General features: G+C 37.4%; 1 protein-coding gene across 6 annotated transcripts in view; it reads right to left on the reverse strand.

Moving 5' to 3' along the window:
- The window catches only part of NAV3 (neuron navigator 3), a 797,711-nt gene that overhangs the window by 151,897 nt on the left and 626,116 nt on the right, over positions 1-19,698 (reverse strand). For all 6 annotated transcript variants that reach the window (XM_087868917.1, XM_045779499.2, XM_087868918.1 and 3 more), the window contains 3 exons: positions 17,920-18,035; positions 3,577-3,685; positions 2,500-2,883 (listed from right to left, as the gene is read on the reverse strand). In XM_087868917.1, the coding sequence (XP_087725043.1) occupies positions 2,500-2,883; positions 3,577-3,685; positions 17,920-18,035 (609 nt within the window). The remainder of the gene's footprint in view (positions 1-2,499; positions 2,884-3,576; positions 3,686-17,919; positions 18,036-19,698) is intronic.

Consider the following 19,698-nt stretch of genomic DNA (forward strand, 5'->3'; position numbering starts at 1 on the left):
ACCTGACTCATGAACAAATGCTCAACATCACTTGGCATCAGGGAAATACAAATCAAAACCACAATGAGATACCACCTCACACCAGTCAGAATGGCTAAAATTAACAAGTCAAGAAATGACAGATGTTGGTGAGGATATAGAGAAAGGGGAACCCTCCTACACTGTTGGTGGGAAAGCAAGCTGGTGCAGCCACTCTGGAAAATAGTATGGAGGTTCTTGAAGAAGTTAAAAATAGAGCTACACTACGATCCAGTAATTGCACTACTAGGTATTTACCCAAAGGATACAACGTGATCTGAAGGGGCACCTGCACCCCAATATTTATAGCAGGAATGTCCACAACAGCCAAACTATGGAAAGATCCCAGATGTTCATCAACAGATGAATGGATAAAGAAGTTCTGGTGTGTATATACAATGGAATACTACTCAGCCATCAAAACAAATGAAATCTTGCCATTTCCAACAACTTGGATGGAACTAGAGGGTATTATGCTAAGTGAAATAAGTCAATCAGAGAAAGACAATTATCATATGATCTCACTCATATGTAGAATTTAAGAAACAAAAGCAGAAGATCATAGGGAAAGGGAAGGAAAAACAAATCAAGATGAAATCAGAGAGGGAGACAAATCATAAGAGACTCAACCATAGGAAACAAACTGAGGGTTGCTGGAGGGGAGGGAGTGGAGGGATCGGGTTACTGGGTGACGGGCATTAAGGAGGACAGGTGATGTGATGAGCACTGGATATTATATAAGCCTGATGAATCACTGAACTCTACCTCTGAAACCAATAATACACTATATGTTAATTAATTGAATTTAAATTAAAAAAATAAATCTTCATCCAGTAGTGAATATAAAAACACACATGCTCTAATTTAAAGAGATGAAGAAAGAAAAGAGGAGGACATAGGAGTGAGAGCGGAAACAGTGGGTGAGAAAAGGAGGAGACATGAGAAAAAATTCATGCCTGAGGTGTTCTTGTGCTGCCATTATGTTCCCTGAATGGGTATTCCCTCCTAGGTGGTATTTATGTACAAAAATGATAACAAAAACATTCACAAATTAGTTGTGATTATTAATGATAATAAATGGAATTATGATGCTGATGACAAACTTACTCAACACTCATACTGTGACAGGCTTCGAGTTAGTATAATTTTGTGTGTTATTTCCTTAATTTCTAATAATTTTGTGGAGTTTCTGCAATTTTATCCTTATTACAGAAAACAAACAAAAAAAGAGTTTGGATAAATTAAGCCCCCAAGGAGTCCACAGATAGCAAATTGTAGAAAGGAATTTAAATTGGACTCTGACTCCAGTGGCATCTCAACTACTTCCTCCCCTAACTGATCGCAATCTGTCTCCTTAATTCTAAACTGTTGGAATTTCACCATCTGGGAAGGGGCAACTACAAAAGCCCTGGATCTGAGATTATCACAGCAGAGCTGTACATCTGATCTAAACCTCTTCTGTATTTTTTTTAGGTCTGTCACCTTTCAAATAAGCTTTTCTTTTTTCTTTTCTTCTTTTCCTTTCTTTCATGAATGAAGTCAGGAAGGGTTACTCATAGAGAAGAATGCTTTCTGATACTGGTCCTCTCAGATGTATAAGGACAAAAAGTAGGTCAAAACCCTAAATTTAGAGTTTTGGGAAAACGTGAAAATTATAAAATTGATTTGGGAGGTTTTTCCTCGCATTATAGAGCCAAGGTTTTGAAGTCAGATGTATGTGAGGTCTAATGCAAGTCTCACCTTTCCTTAGCATTATACAATTGTGGCCAATTAGGATCAGTTTTCATATCTCTAAGGAATTACAATTATTTATAGAAGTAGCTTTAATAGAGTATCCTATTGCTTCCATTGGGGCTCATTCTCAGATTGAACTAAAAATTCCACGTTGCCAAAATCTTAAAGAGTTTTATAATCACAACATTTTTGGGGATTATAATAGAAAACAGAAGAAAAAGAAAGGCTCAGATTTTTTTTTTTTAATTTGATACCATCAAAAGAGATCGAAACTCTCAATTCTAAAATGCCTTTCCCTTGTTAGACTGGAGGTACATAATTGAAGAATACTAGAAAATATTTGTCTTCAAAGAAGTTAGAGGCAGCTTTGACAAGCCAAATTAAAAAAAAAAAAATCCAGCAGCTCAGCAAAACTCCTCCTGTCCCCTTCCCATGTATTTCACTACAAAATCTGTGACTTAAGAAGTGTGTGAAAATCACTCCAAAAAGCACAGGGCACATTTGGTTCTCTAAGCTAACAATAGAAAGATTTAAGGGCTTACAATGAAAAGATTTTATAGAAGATTTATATATTTTACTTTTCATGAATGAGCAGAAGAGAGGGCCTGATACACCCCCAAGCCACCTTTGATTTATCACGTTTTCTAATAACTTTGTAAGCTAACCTAATTACTCTTTCTCCACCTAATGCATCTTAGAACACTTTCCCTGTTTGTGTAGTGCTGGTAGAGACCAAAGGCCACTTACCCACTGTTGATGTCATCAGCCCTGAGACTCTTCCCAAGGATATCACCATCACTCATATATCCACCAACGTCAACTTCAGAAGACATGTCCAGGTCACTGCTTGCTTTCTCACTCATGTCAATTTGGGATATGTTTCCCAGTCGAGAGACAGCTGCTCGACGGAGAGGCGTTGTGTACATGAACCTCGAGGGGTCTGTGTGGATGAATCGGCTGGTACCACTGCGAGAGTAGCCAGCCCCCAGGGAGGGAGCATCTCCAGCCTGAAGTCGAGGGCACGCTTGACCCAACCTCCAGGTCATGGGAGTGGGTCGGCTTGTCAAGTTGGGTATGGTCCTTCCATTCACTTCTGTTGTCACAGTGCTGTCAAATGTTGTCTCCAGGGTGCTGGCAAACAAATGAAGAAAGAACTATACTCGGATTCCCTTGGGATCATAGACCAAGAATACATGAAGACGGGAAAGGCTAGGGCTGAGTCATTTCTTAGAAGTATGTCATTTTCATGAAAGTCAAATTATGCTTTCATGATGAGATGCAAAACACTTCTGCAGATGTCAAAGTGTGGGATGGGGCATTCATCTGAAGTTTGCTGTTTTGCTTTTTTGCTTTTGAAAGAAAGGCCATCGTCGCATTTTAGATAAAGCAAAATTTTATTTCACAGTTTCAAGGAACCCTTCACCTAACCCCAATGGCTTCCCGGAACTATTCTGGAGGTTGAGTACAATTAAGTTTCAGAGTCTCTCTATACCCCCCACCCCCACCCCACCCCAAATGCATTTCAACTGCGACTTCTGCCCAGTGTTGTTTGTCACGGGCATGGAAATCTAACTGGTAGCGATGGTGGTAGTTTCAGTATCTAATTCAGTTTGAAAGAGACACTCCATGGAAGAAGAGATGGATGAGAGAAAAAAGTCCCTGGGTATGTGCTAAGAAGTCACCAGCTGAATGTCATGTAAAATTTAAATGAGAAAATAGTAAGGGAAAATTAAATTCTTTCTTTATCCTTATAAGTAAGGTTAAGTGCTTGGTTGTCATTTTTTTCCTTATTGGCCCAAAGATATATAGAATTGAGAAAAAAACCTGTGGCTTATCTGGGTCCCACGAAGACTGGACATAGTCTCCTCTAAATTTTGCCTCAAATCTGCTATGTTTTTAACTGTTCTCATTCTTCTTGTTTCAGGGTCTTCACCTAGAAAAGTAACATAATAATGTATTTTTCAGTCAAGTCATTTACTGGTCTCAGAATATCTGTACACATAGATAAGTAATATAAATTCCTCTCCTTAAAAATACAATAATGGTAGGAAATTCCAAATGCCTGCTATCTGAACATTGTAATTCTTTTTTCTACATTCACATTCAATAAAACGTGAATAGAAACAAATGTAACATTACAAGTAATAATTGATAAGGAGTGATGATAATACAATAATACTTTGTAGATCCATGACCTTAATAATTACAAAATGACAGTGATTAATTCAGAAATATATTCTACAGTAACTCCATATTACTGAGCTTAATTTAAAAATACGAAATTATTTGGATCCTAATTAATCTCATAATTACCTGTCTCTAGGTCTAGTCAGAATAGTAAGATAAACTTACCTTGTAGCAATTACACATTTGGACTCTGGGGAATAAGGTAGAGGCCTTTTCTTACAGAAGCAATACCTTTGTAAGTCTTCTATTAACATTGGATGGCTTTATTTTTAAATATTTTCCACTTTCTGCAGGGATTCACAACATCCACCTGTGACACTAGAGTTCCAGGAAAGTCCCTGCCCCTGTGTTTAATAGGCAGGAAACCAGCAGCTCGGCCAGTGTGACAAATGCTGGCCTTGCTCAACCACTACCTGTCATTTGGAGGCAGAGGTGCCATTAAACCAGTTTGATTATGGACATGCAATACTTCCAGGCCAGTGGCCATCTGAAACTGGTCTATCTGGATACTGAGAAGAAGATGGCGGAGACAGTAAGAAGAAGTACGAGAAATTTTAATAAGAAAGAAAAATGAAGGAGGAAAGGAAGGGAGGGAAGATGGGAGGTAGGAGAACGGATGGCCCAAGGGGTGGAAAGTCATGAGAAGGAGAGGGGAAAAGGAGAAGGCAAAAGAAGGGGATGATGGGAAAGAGAAGGGAATGAAAGGAAAGGAAAAACAGAAAGGAAAGTGAAGGTAGGAAACAGCATATATTAAACTCCTGTATGAAAACTGTCACACAGACAAGTCAAGATTCATACCTACAGTCTGTTTCAAGAATACTGGTAGATATTTAACTTGTTCATTTTCTTCCACAGAATTCATGCCAGATTAAAAATACATACAGAGCAAATACACCCGCTTAACATGTATAATGTAGTTATAGAGTTGGTAGGGATTTCAAAGCATGTCTCACCTTACCCCTCAGCCAGTGAGGGAAGACATCTATGCCTCACTTGGGAGATAGCCATGTGTCTCTGCCTGAAACCTCTAAGACTGGAGAGGCATCCTCTCCAGGAAGACATGGCCCCTTCTACTATTGGACAGGTCTAATTGTGAAAACATTTCTGAGGATGAATAGTTTGCCTCCCTTTCATTTCCATCCAGTGGTCCTAGGAGCTGCAGAAGGTGACTGAACAACTCTATACTACCTTCACCATAACCCTCAGAGACTGGAAGACACCAACTGCCCTTTCCTCAATTTTCTTCTTCAGCCAAACATCACTACATTGTTCGTTTTTTCCTCATCCCGGGTAGTTGCCAAAACAACCACCATTCTGCTGCCAGTCTGTAAATCTCTACTTTTTAATTGACAAAATACACAAACAATTAAAATATGCTTAACAATAACATTATTACTTCAAACTTAGAAAGTATGAAAAATGTCCTTAAATACATTGTCAAGATAGAAAAATATGTGTTGTACCCTCATGCACATGACATAAACTTTTCCTACATTGATTCAAGGCATGAAATCCTCAACCTTATCAATTAACATCACTTTAAAACTCAGAACTGTTAATAACCCTTGAGATTCTAATCATAATCTCTCCGGAACTTCTTCCCGTCCTTCTCATAAATATAACGGCATAGTTGAGAAACGGCTAGGAAAAAGCTTACTTTTTACTTCCAAATAATCTGGTAAAACCCTGAAGATAAAGAAGGAGAGTGTAAGGAAAATCTTAAAGGTCAAAATATCATTACAGCCAAAGGTGTAGGTGGCAGAGGTGATTGGAGAGATTTTGCTCCAAGTGGGCAAAAGAAATAGTGAAGAATGAGACAAAATTGAAGAAGCACTAAAGCCAGTATCAGAATATAAGATTTCATACAGTAACAAGCCTAAGTTTCTAAGTGATGGTAAGAACTGACAAGTCTTAAAGGAGGGAAGTATTGAGATGACCTTTATTGGAGGGAGGAGGGAATATAGTTATTGACCTTACACGAGGTCATAGAATATACCATTACACATCCCTGTCCTTGGGCCCCTTCCCTCTGTGAGAACTCTTATACTGTACAAGTTGCATCTCAACCACTTGTCAACTGCCAGGATATTAATAGCATTGATATTTGAATTATTTTCAATACCTTCTTAATATAAATTATAGGAACATTGTATTTTCAGACATTCCATTTCACGAAATGTTTTTTCACATCTTCATATTTTAAATGTCCTTCTTCTGGGGTTCCTGGGTGACTCAGGTGGTTAAACATCTTAGTTTCAGCTCAGGTCGTGATCTCATGGGTTGTGGGACCGAGCCCCACGCAGAGCCTGCAGCCTGAGTCAGGCTCCCCACTCGGCGTGGAGTCTGCTTGAGATTCTCTCCCTCTGCCCCTCCCCGCCCCCATGCTCAGTCTCTCTCAAATACGTAATATATCTAAATAAATAAATAAATAAATAAATAAATAAATAAATAAATAAATAAATAAAAATATCCTTCTTCCAATCCAACAGGCATCTTAGAGCCTTGGTTTTTCCAAGTGCATCCATTTTTGTTTATATATAGCTTCTCTCATATTTCAGAACCACAACCTCCTTTCCTCCTTTGGTTTTATTCATCACATTATTCACTCATATGTCACTGCACTGTTCAAGACAATCAGACAAATGGATATTTTCCTCCCAGTCCTTATTGAGCAAAACTTAATTGCTGCCTCATTCATGTTATGGAAGACAACAACCAACTCAAAATTTATTGCAGTGAATGTTTTCAATGACTTGCAAAAGTCAAAATACAATTAAATACACTACAAACCCCTTTAGGATTACACAAATCTGAAACATCCTATAAATTTGTATCCAAATGATGTCTAGAAGATTGGGGGAGGGAAGGGAATCTCAACTGAAAAGGCCAAATGTAAAAGCATAAGTACAATGACACATTTAGTAACAAATAAAAGTTAGGAGAAAAAATATATATATGAAAAATTCATTCAGTCATAAAAGTGTTTTATCTCCTCTCACTTCCATAATCTCAAAGCCACTAAGGCTCAGCTGAGACCTACTCTTTGCCCCACTTATAGAGGATACTTAATAAGCAATGAGAAAGCAGTTTACAACCATGTTAAAAACGTAAAGTGAATTCCAGAATATACCATTTTGGAAAATGTGTGTAAGCCCTTACTATCCTGACACTCAGGAAGCTTCCTTTAGGAAAAATAGCGGCTTCTACATTTTTGCTTAGGGGCAGATGGGCCACTTAATCTGTGTGGTCCTGCTCTTACTTTTTAGGCTTTAATTATATACATTGTAATCAACACTGCCAGCACTGTCATCTTTTAATAGGAAGTCAAATTATATATGAATGAACCTGATTCATAGAGAATTATGTCCTCTACACCATCTACTTTGCAAATGTTATTATTTAGAGTACAGCTGCCAGATTTATTTTGAGAACCCTAATTTTATAGATGACCCCAACAGTGATTTGGATGAAAATTTTTCAAATCCTCTTAAGTCAGATACTTTGGGCAGAAAACAGCCAAAACATAGCCAATTACCTTTTAAATATTCTCCTATATAGTTATAGTACAGACCGTTGTCTGATCTATTGGGATGCTAAAGATTAAAGAGTTGAACTCAAGGAACCTTGCCTAAAAATTAACTTGGAAGAGGCCATTTTGAGTCAGAAGCAGAACCTAGTCAAACACGTGGCAGAAATCCTGAAATTCCTCTGTGCTCTGGGCTTGGATTTATTTACCAACTTAACATGCATCATTATTTAGGAAATTGCTTTGGAGTGCTTCATTATCCTGATATGATTATTCATGTCAAAACTATTTGAATAAATTCTTCCTTACTTTTTCACTTGCATTTTTGAATACTGCATAAGTTGGGGTAGGGGAAGCCTTAAAAAGAATAATCCCATAAATATAATAAGCAGACGCTCAGTTTAAACACCATGGAATATACAGACTTCTATTGAGAGATTATGCTCTGACAGTAATGCTCCAAGTTATTTATGCACAAAAAGGCATATGTCATCTACACACCCACGTACAGCATGGTATAATTTAACAGAGCAACCAACAAATACTGCCAGGGGACTGCTCTCTGTTCATAGCTTTGAGAATACTTATATACAAGGTACTTGGAACAAGATAAATGCTACTACTTTGAAGGCAAAAGATGAATATTATTTGATTCTGCAGTTTCAGAGGATCAAAAAAATAAAAAGATCCTTAAGGAGTAAGCCCCCTCTCATGCCTTTGTAGTGCATAGAGGTCTTTCGTGAGAAACAGTTCATCACAGAAATCACACAATAGTGAAGAAGTAAATCTATGTCTGTGCACCTGGTGCATTCAGATTCTGATTCAAAAATCACTATTCCCACAACTGTGAAACAGTACTCTGTTAAAGTCAAACTGACATGAAAAATTGACCAATATTTGCCTCTGTTGTCTCTCTAAGCTTTCTTCTTCTAACGCTGGTTCACTAAGATTCCAGAAAGCCTCATCAAACATCTGGTAACAGGAGGGTCTACACAGAGAATAAAAACACATCTACATTTAGCATCAGTTGTATGAACCAGAAACAAAGAGATCACCAGTCAGGTTTAATTCTTTCGTCTTACATGAAGTTTTCTTGTAAACATATATATTAGCAAAATATGATGTGGTCAATGGTTTAAAACTTCTGGATTTTTGAAAAAGGGACTGTGTGATGTAAATGCACTTCGGCAGAACACTTAGTTAGACATAGCAACTAAAATGGATACAGTTTGGCTATTTAGGCAGCAGCAAAGCCCAAACTGAAACAAAATAGAAGACTCATTTCAGATATCTTCATATCTTGTTAATTAAAGATTATGTCAGAAGTTATTACTGAGACTTATGTCATCAAAAAGGCCCACCTTGTAAAGTATAAAAATAGTTCACAGTCATCAACACAGCAGTTTAAATAGTTACAATGTACAAGTTCAGGAGAATTTTTTGCCAAACACCAAAAAAAAAAAAAAAAAACAAAAAAAAAACCAATGTGTGAGTAAAGCTGTCAAAAGATGTCTCTGCATTTCTAAAAGTGTTACTAGCATGCATGGTGCTTGTCACGGAGGTACAAATGAGGGCCATCTCTTTGGATACCACTGAGGCAGCAGAAGAAACTGACTATACAAGAAATTTACCCAAGAGGCCCTTCATTGTTCATTCCATATTGGTGGTGAGGTCACCTTGAGGGAAATTCAATAAATAGGTCCCGTTAATTACAAAGTAACAAACATGTTTGCAATTTTAAAATGTTAACACTCCTTTATGGATGTCTAGAATGTCCTGGATACCAGGCCAATAATGCCCAGGGCAGAATGCTGCTATTTATTTTCTCCAAATAGACTTTACGACTGGTTCTCAAAGTTCAGCTTTACAAAGAAAATAATGGCAACAAGTAATTAAAAAAAATTTTTTTTTGAGCCACTAGAGTTTTAAATATCCAGTCGGGAGAATGGAAGCTATTTAGCTAATGCAAACGGGCAGCTCCTTAAAATTCCGTCCTCCTTTTGGGAACAAATCCGACTTACCCAACAAGTCAGTGTAAAGTGCCTGTTCCAGGTCGCCCAGCATTGTGAGGATCACATCCTCATCCAGATGGGCCGTGCCTTCCCGCAGGCAGCTTTCTCCCTCCTCCTCAGCCCAGCTCCTGCTGATGCTGCTTTGCCTGGAGGACACGTTTTCATCTTCGGACCTGCTGTCTTCATCACTCTCGCCTTCCAGGCCTCTTCTGGAAGACCAGTCTTCTAAGCCCTCACTGCCCGACTGGCTGGCAGGCAGGAGGTTCCAGGCGCCCGGGCCGCTGCCGTGGTACAGGGACTGCACGGAGCGCGAGAGAAATCTGGACAGCGAACGCCTCTCCGCATAGTCGGATTCCCTCTGGCTGGCCTTTGCAGCATTTCCAAACCAGTTGGAAATGCGCACAGTGGGTCTCCTCTCCCCCTCGCTGGTCAGGGAAAGATTGGTGAGAGACTTTTGTTTCTGAAGGCAGGCTCCCTTTCTCCTTACTTCTTTGCTCCGAAACACAGAGAGTTCAGCCGGCCGCTGCATGGCTCTTCTAGGGGCTTCTTCTTTTCAACTGGACTTCATATTGTCTTCTTACACAGAGAGAGCAACTGGCCTTTTTGGTTTTAATTAACACATGCACTTCAGTAAAAGCCCCAACAGGCGCCAACATTCACGTAACATTCTAGAGCGACAGTACAATTAATCAGTTGCCCACAATTGAGCTTGCCACATTCTCTCTCTAATCAGCAGTACTTACAATCATTTTGCTTGAGTGTATCTGAAGCAGAAAAGAGTTCACCAAAGACACTGCTCCAGCTGAAAGTAGCAGAGGAAGCCCACTACGTTTTCCAGTCTTCATCCAATCACATGTCTCAGCAGCACGATGGGTCCACATCTCCCTCTACCACTTCTGTGCTCCCAAATGCGAGGTAGTGAGGCACCAGTGATATTTCTCACGGTTTCTTTCTTTCTTTCTTTCTTTTCCCTACCTCTCACCAGCCCTCCACTGATCTAGGTCTGCAGCCTTTGACTCTAGATGAGCTGACACGGTGCAGCACGTACCGCCTCCGCATCGGAGCCCCCTAAGAGCAGAAATGAAGCACTGGAGCCCCGTGCTGCACGAGCGGCTGGTGTTTTAGTATTCCACCTGCATCCTCAGATCTATGGCCCTTCCTTGCTGCTGCAGTGGATGCTGCTGGCTGCCATGGCAGCAAACATCCTGCTAAATTAAAACAGAAGCACGGAAGCGGCTGTCCAGCCTAGAATGCCACAGGTTTCAAAGCCAAGCCTGAACGAGATGCTACACTATTAACCCTATGCACGTTTAAATCACTCCTGGCCACCCGGCCCCAGACACGGACACACAGACACACACACACACTCACTCACTCACTCACACATTCTCTGACTCGGAGAATGACAGACTAATTCTCTATAGCTGCAGGCAGCTGAAGCAGGCAGATCTGCCTTCTGAATGTTGGGATTTGTGCTGTAAAAGCACAAATCAAATTCAAGAGTGTAAAGGACCTAAAAAATGTAGCATGACACTCTCCACTGGCTGGCAGATAATGCTTTAAAGGGAAAGACCTCACCTCATCTTTCAAGGGCTTGTTATTCTGAAGCTGCTTAGTAAAATCCTAACATGACAATAAAAAGAAAGATTTCTTCCTGCAAAAATTAGCAAAGAAAATGACTCGAGGATTTTCCTCAGTATTTTCACTCAAAGCACATAATTAAAAGTTGATGGCCAAGTATGCAGGAAATAATGATGTCACAAAAAATATAAAATGTACATTATGTTTTTTGATACTGAGCATTTTTCTGGTCTAGTCCATAAACCTATTGCTGCAGCAGCGGCAGCTCTTTGTTTTTTAATATTTTAATAAAAACAGAAAACCTACAAGATAAATGTAGGTTTATATTTATATTTATCAGTACAGATAAATTTATAATAAATAAATACAGATTTATCAGATCTTTTTATTTATCAGTACAATTTATCAGTACAATTATATTTATCTTGTACTGGTTGTGAATGCTCACCAGCACCTGGAAATTCTGATTTTAGGAAAACTTTTAAAACACTTATTAGGTCTAGTAGGGGCCATGTGTACTATTTAGAGTTAAGAAGAGCATTAAAAAAAATTTTTTTTGAGATTTTTCTGCCCGTAAACATTCTATATGAGAAGGAGGAAAGTGGAGAAATACATAGAAATATTTGTGCCATTAAAACTGACAAGTCTCCATTATTTTCTGAACTAATATGATCAAATTACCTCTAAGTTTTCACTTCCTATTGCCTACCTCAACTAGGGGAAATGCCCAATTTCTTAACTATATAAATTAGCATTATAATATACACTGCCTATACCTTTACATATGATAATAACCTACTTTGCAAAGCTAATTAATTCTTAGCCCAACCTCAAGGCAGATCATACCTAGATCTGTTTCACACACATATATAAAAGGGAATTAAATGAAAAGCAATTTTTTACAATTATTTGTAGAAAAAAATTGCAATTAAGCAAACGAATAAACCTGTGAATGTGAATACTGATTCTCAATTCTTTGGTCTTTAAAAAAAATTTTTTTATATAAAATGTGCTTAAATGAGGGTACAAATGTCAAATCATAGAAACTGATGATTATCCGTATAAAAACATCATTTTACAAAGTGTTTTTCTTAGAAGATCAAAATGCCACTCCCCTCTGGATTCCTAAGCAATACACCTCTTTTTCTTTATTTGAAATTATTGTGACCCAGTGAATCACCGGGTTATAAGACTATAGCAAATTTACTGACGCTATAAAACTTTAATTTGTCTGACATGTATTACACTAAAGTACACATGCAGTGTACTCTCGAGTCTTACAGATTCACAAAAAAGGGAATTCTTATGCTTTAGACATCAAAATAAGTGAAAGCAATAACTATACCCTCTTCTGATGCAAATGAACTTGTGTACCAAGCAGCTTAAACCAGCTGTTCTCAAACTTTAATGTTCAGAACTCCTGGAGGACTCATCAAGTTATAGCTTGCTGGGCCCCAGCCCCATCCCTACTCATTCAGTAGGTCTGAAAGGGGCTTGAGACTTCGCCTTTCTAACATATTTCGGTGATGCAGAAACTGCTGGTTCTGGAACCTCACTTTGCTAAGCACTAGGCTGAGACTAGTGTTTTTCAGCTGGGTTGAGGACATTCAAGTGGGTTAGGGGACATTCAGCAACATCAGGAAACATTTTCAGTTGTCACAACTGGGGAGATGGTGCTTCAGACACGTAGAGGCCAATGACGCTGATATACCCCTACAATGACAGGACAGCCCCCCACAACAAAGAATTATGCAGACTACAATGTCAGTAATGCCAAGGTGGAGGAATTCTAGCTTAGACTAAGTTACGTTGAATCTACAAATGTTTTAGAAGTTCTAGTGGCTTACAAAACCAAAGATGTACTTGTGCTCACATTAATGTCCACTCTGTTGGCTGCAGCCCTGATCCAGACCCCTTATACTAAGACTCATGCTAAAAAAGCAATACCAGTCTTCAGACATGTTGATCTTACGACAGAGGGAGAAGAGATGAGAGAACTAAGCATTGGTTCTTAAAACTCATGCTCAGGAATGGCCCACTTCATTTTTTCCCCTTACATTTCATTGGTCAAATTAAATCACACGGTCCATCCTGATTCAGTGGATCAGGAAATATAATCCTTGAGTAGGAATGGACCCAGGAAGGGGCTGATAAGGAGGAACTGGTTGTTTTGAAGAAATAAGCCTAACAGAAAACATCACAAGGGTATTTTTGTTTGTTTCTTTAGCTAAAAATTTCATTGTCAACTTGCACCTATAGTAGCTTTTCCCTTGGAACTACGTCAGTTCATCAATTTACCCTGAACGACAGTGGGGAATCCATTTATTGCTTCTCTAGAGGCAGTTATACCTGCTTGCTTTGGATGTGCATTCATTTATGGGTATAATTATACTTATTGTATTCACCCATATAAATGTATGCTATACAAGGTGGAGGAAGAAGCTTTGGTGCATCGGAGATGAATATACACGATCAATACTAAAAACGAGAATCACTCTAATTTTGTCAAGACTTAACATAAAGCATAGCTGCTATAATGTTCTAAAAAGGAATGCTTTTCAGCTTTTTAGTAAAGATAATTATAAAGTGGCTATTTAAGTAAGAGATTGAAATTGATTTAAATTACCTGAGCTTGATTTCTTAATCTTTATAAACATTCAAGGAAAAGACAACTTACGTAATCATTTATAAAAGTTTTAAATACCAGATATTGACCATTACTCAAGACAAAGTCTGGTAAGTCAGAAAACACATGTAACTATTAGCTTATCCTTCTGCTTAATCTAAATTTCACTTCTAAAATGATTTCCCAAATTCGTCCTATTATGTTATTCCTTTTTTTTTTTTTTTTTTTTTTACAAATGGCATGCCAGTTTTGCTAATACTAAGTCAGTCTGGCACTTTCAATATTTTTCAGTTGAGTATAAATTCTCGATAAAGGTTAAAAAGTGCATTAAACAGATGTTGTAGATGTTGGTAAAAAGCCTTATGCACAAAAAAAGGGTAAGTGTTAACTTATATAAAACAAACAAACAAAAAACAAAAAAATAATCCTAAAAACTTCCCTGAATGATTCCAGTGGACTAAAAAATACAGTTTATTTAACATTTGGCAGGATCTCTTGGCACCTGATGAAAGGAATGGTCTCTGAGGCCAAATTCTTTCTGTCAATGATTATAAGAATGAAACCCAAGCCAAAGCAGTAAAATCTGAACCATCACTTTGGCTGGACTTAAGAGTATCGAGGTTGTGGCATAAATCTTAAAGGATAGGTAAGAATCTCACTCATCCATTGCCACAAATTGTTTAATATGTTCCACCTGACTGTAATAATTAATGGAAGCCCCATTATTAGATTGGGTAAATATCACTAGGTTCCCCCGCTAAGAAAATGACAATAGGAAACTTGAATGATATACATAAAGGCTTCAGAGGGATAGAAGGTCACCAAATCGAAAAAGTCTTGAGTTTTCTCCTGTATGCCATTTTATTGTCACTCATTTCTGATATGTTTCTTCACACCATTATTTTACTGCATTTTAACTTCCACTACCATTTAATCATAAAGACAATGTTTTTTATAGCTTCATGTGAATTACTGTGTAGATGAAAGTGTAAAGAGCGAAGTTTCCTGGCTAACTTCATGAATCTCTCTAACAAACCTGCTTTTCAGTGTGACCCATTCAAGTTTGCTCCTTAACAGTATCACAAATCTTTACATGTCACACATCTTGCAGGTCATGCAATAGGGATGCTTTTCACATCGTTTAAGCATAAAAAGAGATTTTTTCCCTGGGGAACAAAACAGAAGAATGCAGGGAAGGAGAGAGGGATAATTTTAGGCATAGCTTGTTCACAGGGGCTCAGACATTTCCTACCATGACCTTGAGCTCATTCTCTCCTGTTCTTGGTTCTGTTTTCTCCATGTTTGTTTCACTTGAGGGTGAAGGTAACTGCCAGCAGCTCCAAGCTTCTTTTGATTAGCTTTGGGTCCAGTGGAAAAACCATGTCTCTCTTCTAATAGTCTTAGGAAAAGTTCTGAAATTTATTCTCATTAATTCTGACTAAACTGAATTGGGTCACATGTCCATTCCTGAAGGGTCACTGTGGTCAAGGGAAAAGGTTGTTCTGATTTGGTCTGCTTCGGTCAATTTCACTTGAACCACTAAAGCAATGACTGATAGGGTAATGGTTTCCCCCACCAAAAAAAAAAAAAAAAAAGAATAAATAAAATAGGTGCTATTATTATTAAGAACTTGAGTGTGTTCTTAGATTACAAGAAAAAAAAAGAGTGAATGGACTGGAGAAATACAGAATGACTGCTAGACAGCACTAAATATTCATTAAATTTGGGGGGCCATAAGTGAAAAGTGAATCACATCAACATGGGACGTGTTTTTCTCCAGGTTCATCCACTGCTGGTATGGAACAGGTGGAGAGTTGGATGTAACCAGGCCTGTGATTTTATCAAATGAAGTGAGAGGGGAGCAAGAGTAAAGGGTAAATGCAAAAGTCAAACTGCATTCAGTTACCACAGGAATTCAGCACAGTATTGAAAAATTGGTGGGGCGGGGGTTGGTGGGGGGGGAGAATATGCAGAGTTTGGCGAGGGTCCGTAAAAGACTGTGGGATCAATATTTAGACCCCATTGAAATGGGATTTAAAAATGGGATCCATATTTAAATCAGAATTTAGAAATCCTAGTAGAACCACTGGTAGAGTTGGAACAAAAGAAAGAACACTGAAAAGCCAGGAGGGAATCAGCAAGAGTGGGGTGCCTGGAAGTGAGGCTATAGAGAAGCTGCCGAGTCTTGATGATGCCCAGATTGAGGGTAGGACCATGAGCATAAGTAGCTCAGGAGGGATTAGAAGACAAGCTTACTGGAAGAAAGGCCAGGGTATGCTAATCAATTCTCTCATCACTGGTCTGCCTGTATACCCTCACTTAGATTCTTCCAATTACAGTACTCAATTTATAGCTTACTAATCATAAATGAATATCATCTTTCTTCCAGGAAATCTCAAGTTTGCATTAGAGAAGTTTTTATTATTTTTACTATCATTTTAAACAAATAACAGAAATGACACAATCAGATAAGACTCATTTCACCATTTATTTGCTGTTTTCTTTCTTTTATTATATTTCTGTCTAAATCACAGACTCAGATCTATGATTCTATATAAATAATTAATAAAAAGGCAAAATAATATTATACCTCCTAATAAATCCATTAAATTATTATATTATGTTAAAGTTTAGTTTATATTTCACTTCCAAGTGTTATATTTAAAAATGTCAGGACATGAAATGGAAATATTAACTGAAATATGAAAAAATGATCAAACGGTGGATAGCATAAGGAGCCAGAGGAAAAAAATCAAATATGGATTATTTATTTAATCAGAGATACTCAGTAATATATAAATTTCAAAGAAACAATGTTCCTTTGTGAAATTACCATAAAAATTGGAATTCAAACTGTACTAAACACATTTTGTCCTACATACTTGAGCTCTAGTATTTCATAGGCATATTGATACATAATTGAAGACATTCATGAATAAAGAAATGTGTGAAGTATATGAATCTTCATGCCACACCAAGTTTTAAAATATCTAGTCACAATACAGATATACACCATCATTCTGATTATGAGACTGTCTGGAGCTATGGGAAAGCCAAAACTTCCCCCAATTACTTGAAAAATCTGCAAATACCATCCTGATAGCTATGTCTTGGCATCACCTTTTCTACCTTTACCCAGCACTGGCCCATTGTAATCTTCACACAAACTTCTGATGCCTAATGATGCCACGGATAATTCTAAAAGGACCCCTCGTGATGTTGTGCTATCCATGTGGTCAATATCTACTGGTGGATATTGCAGTAATGGCTGATGGCGGCCAAAGTTTTCAAGTCCATCAAAGTGGAGAAGCTCTTTAGCCCCTGAATTTGTGATACGGTTATTTTCATGAGCTTCAGGACAATACTTTGGATTCTTGGAGTACAATAGCAATTTTTTTAAAATTAAATAGTTCTTTTCATTTTTTTCTTCAGAATATACAAGGGCTGACCAGAAACTTATTGGAATAACAGACATACCTCTATTTCTATGAGTTTTTACACTTAGATTAAATGTTCTTAAACTCTTTTTCCCCTTAGGAGCATATACTTTGCTAAGAGCTTTCTTAGTTGCACATAAATACAGAACTATATAATAGAATCACACCAAAGGCCTTCCATATATGCCTACGTTTATCTGGGTCCTAGAAAAAAAAATTGGACTAATACAGAGAAGTTTGTTTTATATACTGAAAACTCTGACAAATTGTGTCTGGGGTATGTACATGTTTTTTTTTTTTTTCTTGAATTATTTATATGTAATGAAATATTTCCATAATTAGATTTTGTCCTAAATACACATTTGGAGCCATCATGTAGGGGTGTTCTAAATAATACTGAATTGAAAAGAGGGTTGGATTGGCCATTGAACATCTACACTGACATCTGATCCCTAACATTTTTTTATATCTCCAAATATATTCAAGGACTGTCTTATTAACAATAGAAAGTTTTCCAGATTTTCTCTGATTATATTGAACTTGACTGAGGGCAATAATGACCTAAAGAGCTCAACCTCTAAAAGCACTATGATTCTTCACAAAATTCTTCACAGAAGAACAAAGAGATCACCCTGAGCACAACAGCCAAATATCTAAGAATCTCTGAAGCATGGGATGTACACAGTCCATTTATGCTTAAGAAAAAACAGTATAGCACAAATAAGACTTAATAAAAAGACTTATGGAGAGACTGCAAAAATTCTGAGGTTTGACCTACCCATCAATCAGGTCACTTACCAGATATCTCCTCTAGGCACTGCTTAGCAGTTTTATTATATGATAAATCCATCTTAGTAGGACTGGTACAGGAGTCAGCAGATGGTAAAGAGGTACCTTCATTTTCTGAATGTGATCTGAAATTAACCAAAAAGACAAAAACAAATAGCAACTGTCACCAGCGACTCAAAGTTCTCTAGTACAAGCAGAAATCAACATGGTAAACGTTTTCTATTAAGTAAGCATTACCTTATGACAGAGACATTCAAAAAATATCTGTAAGAGATGATCCTTACTTTTCATATACAACCCAAGTAGCAGTAAGGTATTAAATCAGATTTCTTAGATTCTTCTAAACTTGAAAGCTTGTAATAACCAAGAGTTGCATTTTGGAGGAAGCAAAAGACTTGAAAAGATCCAACTTTTTTTCTGCTGTTTTAGACAGTCTGGCTAAGTTGTGTTCTTGTGAGAATAACTAATAAAAGTACTGAAAGCACCCCTCAAATGATTTTTCCATGAAAATTCTAGAAAATATGTCCTAAAATTGGAAGCATAAATAAAAATAAATTTGAGAAACATTAAAGTCAATCAAAACCAGATTCTCACTATTAAAATTTCATCTCCTTATGTTTTATATGTTTATGTGTGTGTATGTACATTTGTATGTATTTGTGTGTGCAATTAACATGTAGGGAGTAGGTCTAACCAAATGAAAAGCACACAACAGATGGTCTGCATATATTTTGATATTCCAATCTTACTTCATGCATTGCTTCTTCCTTTTATGCACAGGCAAATGTTTTAAGAGGCATGATCTTTCCTGATGCAGCTTCAAAATCTACATATATTTGATCCAAATCACCACATCTTAAAAAAATCTACAGCATGAACTACTAAGACACAGATGGAGACATAGTAATATAGCATTGTATGCTAGACTGTGTCCTTTGGAGATTTCTCATTTGCTGGGAGTCCAATTTGCATGACTGGGTTTGGACCATGGCAAGAAGTCACTAAATATTTCTTACTTTTAAAGACATCTATAGAGAACATTTAGATGTGAAAGAAAAATTCAGTTATTTTTTTTCTGAATCAATTTTTAATTAATATGTTACTTTTAAATCCTGGTATCGTTCGAAAGAAAATAAAGTACAGTCACTGACACCAAAAGTACTTTGTATTGATCTGACAGATATAGAAACTCTGAGCTCATTAGGATTTTAAGAAATCATGGAAAACTTTTTGCTGTATATATGGATGTATGTGTATATGCAGGGATTGATATAGAAAAGAAAGAGCTATGCAAGAATTCATACAAATGGTTTCTGTTGATTTCTGGCAGACTGTCCTTATTTTATTCTAACTTAAAATTGAATATAAAAAGCATGGCAAAATTCGGAAAGAGGATATACTATCCAAGTGACAGGATGTACCATAAAGGCCAGTAAAGACCTCAATGTTGCTAAAATCAATACATTTTAGTCTCCACCTTCCTTGATGTTTTGGCAGCATTTAGAACAGAAGACCAGTTTTCTTTTCATGAAATTGCCCTACCCTGGCTTCTATGACAAAAATCTCCCAGTTTATACTCCATTCTCTGTGGATGCTACTTTTCCCCTCTCTTGTTCTCTTTTACCCCATCATTCAATGTTGTGGTGCTGGGTAGTTAAAAGAAGGGGATACAGAGAGCAAAAACTGTGGGTTCCTCAAAACAATATCCTAAGCTTCATCCAGTTTTCAATGTAGTCTCTTTAGATGATCTGAAACACATTCATAGTATTAATGATTACCTAGTCACAA

Source organism: Ursus americanus, chromosome 17, assembly GCF_024610735.1.
Source record: "Ursus americanus isolate L20-20 chromosome 17, mUrsAme1.1.p, whole genome shotgun sequence".
NCBI classification, from domain to species: Eukaryota; Metazoa; Chordata; class Mammalia; order Carnivora; family Ursidae; genus Ursus; species Ursus americanus.